Genomic DNA, 9,183 nt, shown 5'->3' on the forward strand with positions numbered 1-9,183 from the left:
TCTTGCTGGTTTACAGTCATTTGTTGGCATAGCTACCTGAACCTATAAGAGAATGCTGAACTGTGCAATTCATGAACTATAACATGGCAGTGGGTTAACTATGGTTATAACAGCAGAGGTCAGCTCGAGTCATTACTAATATGAGCAGGAATAATAGACACATACATACAACATGGATTAAATGTACAGCAGTAAAAACTACAGTGCAACTTGTCTACTCAAAAAAGCCAAAGGTTATGGTAGCAGAGATCGACAGTTGCTAAGAGCATGCCATCTTAGGCTCTTTTGCCTAAAAACCATTTCCCACTTTTAACTCAAGGTGAAAAATTTTCAACTGTTTTACATTTTGTGCACCAAAGAGAGATGATACGTGGTAGAGGTGAAAAGTAAAGATAAGTATATGGGAGATAGAAGAATTCTTACAGAGGTAGCAAGTGCACCAAATTAAATCACTAGCATGCCAAAACAGAGGCAATAGGATTTACATAAATACACCAGCTATACTTCAAAAACATGTACGAGGTCAAGGATTCTTGTCAACAGGCGGATCAAATGGCTTACTTGAATTTCCAGGTTCCAATTTAACATTTGGTTCATCTACAGCAGCCAATACTGAATTTGGTTCCTGATGAACAATTGCAAACATGAACATTAGCATTATGGATTGTTTGTTTTATAGATGGAAGTATGTGGATACACCTTTAAACCAGCTGACTCTGTAAGCATTGGGTCTGCTTCTCTTGGCCGCTCATCTTCATCCATATCATCCTGAAGATTGGAAAACAACAATTGGTTATTCAGCGGGAAAGAGTAGCATAAAGAAAGTCCAGCAGCCCCAAGTTTAATCTCCATTTTGTTGGGGAAAAAAATACTAATTGAATCCATATATGTCTAAGAAATAATAATCCAACTTCTAGCAGGTGTGTCATATTAAAACGAAAAAAAATCTGAATGAATAAAAGAAAACAGCACTTACAGATTGCAGAATTTATTTTTTTAGTATAGGTGGAAGGGCACGAACCCGGGACCTCTCACTTACACTCCCTTCCATTGAACCACCCACCAACCCATCCCTCCCGCCTTACAGATTGCAGAATTAACAGGACTAGTCTGTAGAGAAACTCATGTTTCTGAATGTACAAGAGTATCAACCAATAGCTAACACTCTTTAGAAAAGAGTCTTTACAAGACAAGCTCTTTTGGTGTATAAAATTAAAGATCAAAAACCAAACCTATGAGATTTATGCACACCAAGGTCACCAAGATAACTGTATTCTGGATTTCTGTCACCTCATCTTGTTTCAATAAAAGTAGGAAGGAAACAATTCACAGAACAGTAAAAATCTCCTTCATTGTCCAATGGCTAACAGTTGAAATGAAAAGGAGCACTAATTAGTAAAATAGGAAGTGGGCATGGAAGCCAACAAAGATGTAACAAGACAGACCATTAACATTATGAGTTCCATATCATTTCAGAGGCATTTCAAATGTTAACAGTTTCATTTCCAATAATAACTAGATGATTGCTACAACAAATACAATTTTGTTTCAAGCTTTCTTACAAGGGCAACCACCAAGCAAGGGGAAAAAGAAAACCTTTACATGCAACTAATGCATTATATACTTGAAGTAATCGGTAAAGTATCAAATTTCCTGCATTAAGTAAAAGACTATTAAGGAATTCTAAGTTTTGTATCCTTGAGAAGACAATGGCATTTCCTGATGGAATATCAACATGATCACTTTATAGCATGTTTTTCTACAATAGAGCACTATTCTAGGATAAAGCTGAAGTAAAAGTAAAACATACCGTTTCCTTTGATTCAGGCTCAACATATTCCCTCTTCACTCCACTAGACAAAGGAACACTGTAGGATAAAAGAAGACACAGCGCAATTTGTTGTTCAGAAGCACACTCAAGATAAAAACTCACAAAAAATAAACTACTCAAGCAAAACATACCAATCATCTCCATCCATGTTTACATCAGAATGAGGATCCCATTTTCCATCTTCCTCATCTTGATCTTCATCCGCCTGAGTCAAGCAAAGCAAGAAAACTGTTATTCCACTCATAGAAGGAAGAGTTATTGTGCATCAAGTAGATCAAAATATTTTGTAAAGAAATGTATCTGCCTTGAGTTATATAAGGTGAAAATGTCAAGCTTCCCTAATGACACTGGTAGTGCAACACTTTGTCAATGCAGTTTGTCTAAGCCAATTTCTCCTAGTTTCTCTACAGGCAATGTGAAGAAAATTGGGGTGGTGATCAAGATTACTTCCTGACAACCCCATAAAAGGAAATTGAATGAAAAAAGACCAAGGCTTAAAATAACGACAATATTTGTTATTCATTAATACAAATGTTCTGCTGTTAAGGCAATATTAGTTATTCCTATAAAAAAATTTACTGTTAATTTAAGTGAAGTCAATAGACGCTGTCAAATTAGTATTTAAGAACTATATTCAAGAGGTTCAACCTTGACATCAAGTCAAAAGGCAACCATGACCAATATCACATGTGAGACTCGGAGAAGGTTTAAAGATGAAGGGGGCTTGATTTAATAATACGAAGTAAAACTACATAGCCTTTTCAATAAGATCGTAGTAAACCTCAGAAGATGTCATTTGTCTTTTATAAAGGAACTGGATAATCTTTCTTAAATCCAACAAACTTCCCAGAAAACAAGAAAAGCCATAAGTAGGACACAGGACAGTATCTAAAACAAACCTCAGGAAGTTCAGTATCCGGGGGTCGCTCCAGGAATTGCACGCTGGGTGCATGCTGAAGTTTTGAGAGATTATCAAGAAGCTTTGCTCGGATGTCTTCTAAAATCTGACGAGAATTTTTATTTTCCATGTTACTTGGGGCAACATGAAGAGTATAGTCTGGACCAAAATATTCAAAATATTCATGCTGGGGCATCTTGTCTTCAAGTTCCATCCCAAGTGCGACACCAGTCTGCAGAAAAAGGTTAGAGAAGATGTAAGGCAACCACATGTCTAATCTTTTCCCTTTTCATTTTATCAGATGTTCTTTTGGCTGAAGCTTCTACAAATTCCTTTGGTATTTTCTTTTTTTGCCTGCTTGACAGGGTGAGTTTCAGAAGAGATATGCTCCCAATTTTTTGCCACATTCTCATCATGACCACTTTGGCACACCAATATTTCAGTGAAGGTGCTTCACAAAACAGGGGGGGGGGGGGTAAAACAAGTTTTTTGCACAATGTGAATGAAGAGTTCCATGTGAAAACAGTAAACCTAAATATATGCAGAAAGAAAAATAGACAGCAGCGGAATAAAACTAATCAATTTTAAGGTTGAAACCACAAAAATAATTCAGCATGGACCCAATAGATGTGTCACAATTAGAAATCCCTCGAATTCCTAGAACATGTTTTCTGTATACCCATTAAGCCCAAGAGCTCATAATCGCCCTCTATAATTGCAGGAAGACAAGACGAGCCTTAACTTCACCTGACTAATGCTTCTCTAATACTAAAAAAGAATGCCACTCAGAACATCCAAAGGTAAAACATTCATTTTTAACAATAAAGATGATGAATTACTTCCGTCCTTACTCCAATCAAATATGTTGAAAGCAAAGTAAGGTACATCAATAAATAATCTTGACATGACTGTGTAGTTCCCGCAGATAACTTCAAATTTCCTACATGCTAAGCATAAGCAAGAAATTAAGTGTGACAGTTAGGTTTCTTTGTTTGGTCCTTGGGTGGGAAAAAGCATGGGAGGAAATATCTCATGTTCGTGACTTTTAATGCCAGCAGAATATACCACTCTCTCCCTCCCCTCCCCCTCCCCAAAAAAAACCCCCCCACCCCTTTTCTATCTCATACACATGCATACGCATGCATGGAAACTCACAGCAGTAGCAAGTCTGTGCTCACAAACTGCTATGATAGTATAGTACTGGATTGGAACAAACCCTCCAAGCATGCATATAACTGTTTCATTTGGGTAATATGCCTACTGTATAGTTCATCTTTACGGAAAACATTAATTTAGTATATCACATCCTTCAAGTTTAAGCCACTTTTTTCCAAAGTCAATGCAGTTGTTTCATGGCCACGATGGATTTCACAAGTCTTATATGGGAAAACATACAAGGATAGCTACTACATTCCAACAATTACATCAAGGAGATGTTTATCAAAACTAGTTTAGAGAAAATATAAAATTGAAAAGCAGAAATGAGGCTTCCAACATATTGTGACAAGATGATTTCAAGCAAAAGTAGCATGTATTACCTCGTAACACCAGCAACGAGCAACATTACGTATTGTGTAGCCACCTCCACCAAGCAACAGCAGTGGGACATTAAATGATCTCATGTATCTTACACATTCTGCATGACCCTTAATTGACAAGTTAAAGCAACCCAACCTGTCTCCAGACAAGGAGTCAGCACCACATTGCAAGACCACTGCACCAGGCCTAAAAACCTCCATCACTTTGCCCATTATCGGCTTGAACAAAGATTGATAGCTGTCATCATCAATTCCATCATCTAGTGGAACATTAAGAGAGTAATACTTCCCCTTTCCAAATCCAAGGTCTCGTAAATCCCCGGTACCAGGAAAGTAATCTCCAAATTTATGAAATGAAACAGTCATGACCCTGTCTGTAGTATAAAATGCCTCTTCAACACCATCCCCGTGATGAATATCAATGTCAACATACAAAACACGCTGCACAACAGATTACAACAAGACAAATCAGCTAATGCGTAAATTGATGAGATAGTTATTGCACAAGAATCAAATGCATATCATACTTAGTTAAAATTTATAGATCCTAATACATATTGTTCATTAATACCTATTACCTTCACACCATCCAGCATGTAAAAGTAAAATTTTTCAAATGGTCCGAAAGGCAACTTTAGTCACCATGAAAACTAATCTTATAATTTCTATAGAAAAGGTCAAAGTGAGGAGAGGTAGCAAAAGTCAGTGCAAAACCTAGCTTCCCCTTGTTCAGATGGGAGGTGAAGGGCAGGGGTCTTCCAACCCAAATAGAAGGATTTGAAGAGGTGAAACACCAAATGACTGGCCAAAAAAAGGGATGACTGTATTTTCCCTAACTTGAATTTAGAATCTAAATTAAGAGAAAAAAATTTAGTGGCTAAAAAGTGTAACTAGTTTATTACTCAACTCTCCTGTCCAAAAGAAAAGGGGGAGAAAAAAGATGAAAAATAGAATACATCCATTACCTAGATGGTGAATTTTTAACCCCCACCATATCCTTCTCTGCAAACCAGGTGCATAGAAGTTCTCAAGCCACAATTCTATATGTTTTATCATTTATACAGGAAGACAAGGATGTTTATACCCACTATAAAGGATTCAAGTCTCATTACGAGCTCAAAATATCCTGAACATGGTAACTAGAATAACGAAGATTACAGTTTAGGGCTAAAAAGGCAAACCAAATGCCTAGGCATATCCTAAAACCATAATATCATTCAAATTCGAAGTCTTGTCCTTACATCACAGGTAGCTTTGGCATGTTAAGAAGCTTATCCTCCTCCTTTTATTTTTAGAACAACCCAAAAGGACCAGATCAAAATGGAGAGTATACTACTTTGACAAAATATCAATTTTGAAAATTCATTTCATAATGCACCACTTCCTTAAAATATATACGCGACTATTCCTAGCACAATCAATGGCAGGCAGCAAGCTTATTAAATTCCAAAAAATAGAGTTCAGCATAGCAAAGATAAAGTACAAGCCTACCCAACAAAGCCAGAAGATTTAATCAATTAATATCATAATCTACATCTCAACAAACCGTATTTTAATTGTCAACCTGGTACCTTCAGCATACACAGAAAAATGGAACAGGTCCTGCAGAAAATTTAGAAGCTCATTTCCCAATCAAAAAATTGGATTACAGTAATCCAATTCATGAGAAGAAACCCCCACAAAAATAAAAGGGGTTAATGGAGAGAAAGGACACAGTCAACAAATTCAAACAAAGAGTATAAAGTTCTTTAAACTGGATCTCATTCACTTGTACCAGTCAGAACATCTCAATTTCAGCACTATATGAAATGCCCTGACAAAAACCATATTTTGCAATATAATTTTTACACATTGAAATAAAACAACTTTCAAATTTTCTACAATAGTCATGGCCAGGGAGCTCTACACACAATTATAGTTGACTCAGAAACAAGCTTCAGCTATCTAGTTTATCCAAATTAGCCACTTTATGGCATTATAAATCACCTGAAATAAATACCAGAAATAGAATACGTAAAGTATACACTGGCCATAGAAGCAAGCCAAAAATACATGCCAACTGATGCAACAACTGAAACATTAATAGGCTTTCATAATCTCTACGTTTTTAATACCAGAGATATAAAAAGTAAAGGCTTCATTAGCCATTTAGACAAGCCATAACTAGTTAAGACCATGAAGTAAGGAATTAAAAAACCAACCAACCTCATGCACTTTAAGAAGTTCCAATATTGCAAGCACTATATCATTCACATAGCAGAAACCCGAAGCCTCACATTTCTTAGCATGATGCAACCCACCAGCCCAATTTACAGCAATATCACAATGTCCATGGTTCAACTTCACAGCCCCACCCACAGAGCCTCCAGCATATGTTTGACAGAATGAGTACAGACCATCAAAAACAGGACAATCCTCACCAACATTAAATCTTTTAAGCTGCCTCAACTGATCTTGTTGAGTTTCAGGAGTTATACAACGCAAGAAAGAAACATAATCGTCTGCATGAAACCTGCAGAGATCCTTTTCCCTGGCAGGATTGGGCTTTAAAACATGCATATGCTGCAGCAACCCATAATGTGCAAGAAGAGCATGTGTCATCCGAATTCTGTGAGGTTTCATTGGATGACCTTGCCCATAATAGTAGTTCCCAATCTCTGGGTCATAGAAGTAACTGACTTTCCTTTTCACCCCATCTGGTCCAGACAGTAAGGAATTACCTCCAGTTTCCATTGCCAAACTTCAAACACTCTCAGACCAATGCCTAATGAATGAAGGACAAAAACGACGATAAGCATAAAATCAAAATGCTTAGCCTCTATGCTAATCGGAAAACGCAACATGTAATACATAAATGTATACGTACACAAAGAAGCACAAGAATTCAAATCTAGGTGGAGCGAATAGAAATACTAATTGACAGAAGGGAAAGGGACAAAGATAAGTATTTCTGGAGATACAAACCCTGTCCTTAGGCAAGGAGCAAATCTATGCACAAGCATCATTGGGAAAAAAATGTCATCTGTATAACAGAGCAAGAAAACAGGTTTATAATTTATTTTTCAAATGATATTCTTCAATTGGCTGGTAATTATCCCTCAAAATCATCTTTAGACACGTTTTCAACCATGGATAAAAACTCAACTAAGTAGGAGTCTACTCGGACAAGTTCATGTGCCATCCACAATTCCCTGAAGTTGGAGACTCCAGAAGCAGTAGCAAATTGCTCAGAAAAATCATCTTTAGACACGTTTTCAACCATGGATAAAAACTCAACTAAGTAGGAGTCTACTCAGACAAGTTCATGTGCCATCCACAATTCCCTGAAGTTGGAGACTCCAGAAGCAGTAGCAAATTGCTCAGAAAAATCATCTTTAGACACGTTTTCAACCATGGATAAAAACTCAACTAAGTAGGAGTCTACTCAGACAAGTTCACATGCCATCCACAATTCCCTAAAGTTGGAGACTCCAGAATCAGTGGCAAATTACTCAGACGTGGACAACTCAGGTGTGAGTCAATAAAACAGCCAAATCTACACGTTTCAACTCAGGACCAAATCAAAAAACCTCTCTGCTTTACTTAAAATAATGAAAGGACAGTGACAATCCCCAAAAACATTCATAAGTGAAATCCATCTAACAAAATCCCCGTCAAATAAAAACACCAAAACCAACAAGGAACTCATCTCCAGACCAATCTTTAGCCCAAACTTGTCTCTTCAAAAACCCTTAAAAAGAGGGAGAGAATAAGAAAGGGAATTAGAAGGGCGACCGATGTTTGTTTCCTTAAGCAAGGAAGGAGAAGCCATTCGCGTTAATAAAGGACCAGGTATTGGAACTCGGTTAGTGGTTTCATCACATTCTTTCCTTTATCGATCAACTAATAACCTCTAAAAGAAGGCATACAAAGGTACAAGAGACGATTGTAGGACAGATTCATCAACTGGGATTCCCTTATTTGCAATCTCTATCAAAATTTCAAACCCATTTATTTCCATTCACAAATTCATTATAAATAAAAAAAAAAAAAAAAAACCTTAATCTCAAAACCCATTAAAAACCAACCAACCAACCGGACCGATTTTTCCAGACCTTGAAAAATGACTAAAGCAAAACTATCACCAAACAATAACCAGCAAAAGAAGAATAAAAAACCACTCATTGCAGTTCTATTAAAAGCTCAAGACCTTAATTAACTGACGCCATTCGTTAACCAGAGTTTATCAGCAGTAAAAAAAACTCAACTAATCGAGCAAATATCCCAGCTGTTTTCCGGTGTACCTGTGAGTAGAGGGCTACCGATGTAGACTCCAACGCCGTTGATCTCTCGGTGGCTGCCGGCGAAGGATTGAAGAAAGAGAGAAGCAAGAGTTGAGAACTGGGAAGTGATGGAGGAATAGGACGAAGAAGAACGAGAACGAGAACGAGGACAGCGGGGAAGATGCTTTTATACAATGGGGCAGGAAGCAGGTGAGGATCCTAGAGCCTCTAGGATCTAGATGGATCCTTCTTGTTCAAGCATAGTATAGGACTCAGGAGTCAGGATTATATATTTTGTGACCTCACTTTTCTTTTTTTCTTTTTTTATTGTGACTCCAATTTCTTCAATTATTATTGATTGAGAATCGCATACTTTATGGGTGAATAATTTGTTGTAAAAGTTAATTTTTATGGAATTGGTTTTACAATTTAGAAATTAGTTTGTTAGAGAATTTTATGAAAATAAAGATATATAGATATTAATTAAATCCTTGCAAAAAAAAAAGGATGGAGCAATAATTTTAAAAAGAAAATTTCTGATATGTTACATCAAAGTTTATATTATAGTTTTACATAATTATGTTGTTTTTATTTTAGTCCAAACATGTAATTTAGTTGATAGTTTACAAAAATATCCTTCTTCAAAGAACGACT

The 9,183-nt window shown here is 36.7% G+C and overlaps 1 protein-coding gene across 2 annotated transcripts; it reads right to left on the bottom strand.

The window, feature by feature from the left end:
• Positions 1 to 283: 283 nt before the first annotated feature.
• LOC113699112 (histone deacetylase 19-like) lies at positions 284 to 8,785 on the bottom strand. 2 transcript variants are annotated; one of them, XM_027219224.2, is made up of 8 exons: positions 8,551 to 8,785; positions 6,473 to 7,031; positions 4,268 to 4,708; positions 2,731 to 2,961; positions 1,963 to 2,036; positions 1,811 to 1,868; positions 700 to 768; positions 284 to 625 (listed from the first exon to the last, which is right to left on the bottom strand). In XM_027219224.2, exons 2-8 carry the CDS (start codon positions 6,998 to 7,000, stop codon positions 524 to 526), a joined length of 1,503 nt encoding a protein of 500 aa, XP_027075025.1. In that variant the 5' UTR covers positions 7,001 to 7,031; positions 8,551 to 8,785; the 3' UTR covers positions 284 to 523. The 2 variants fall into 2 exon arrangements, with proteins under 2 accessions (XP_027075025.1, XP_071914309.1); XM_072058208.1 differs by having other exon boundaries at positions 8,515 to 8,781.
• Positions 8,786 to 9,183: the final 398 nt, after the last annotated feature.

The sequence above is a fragment of the Coffea arabica genome, chromosome 7c (assembly GCF_036785885.1).
Source record: "Coffea arabica cultivar ET-39 chromosome 7c, Coffea Arabica ET-39 HiFi, whole genome shotgun sequence".
In the NCBI taxonomy this organism is placed as follows: Eukaryota; Viridiplantae; Streptophyta; class Magnoliopsida; order Gentianales; family Rubiaceae; genus Coffea; species Coffea arabica.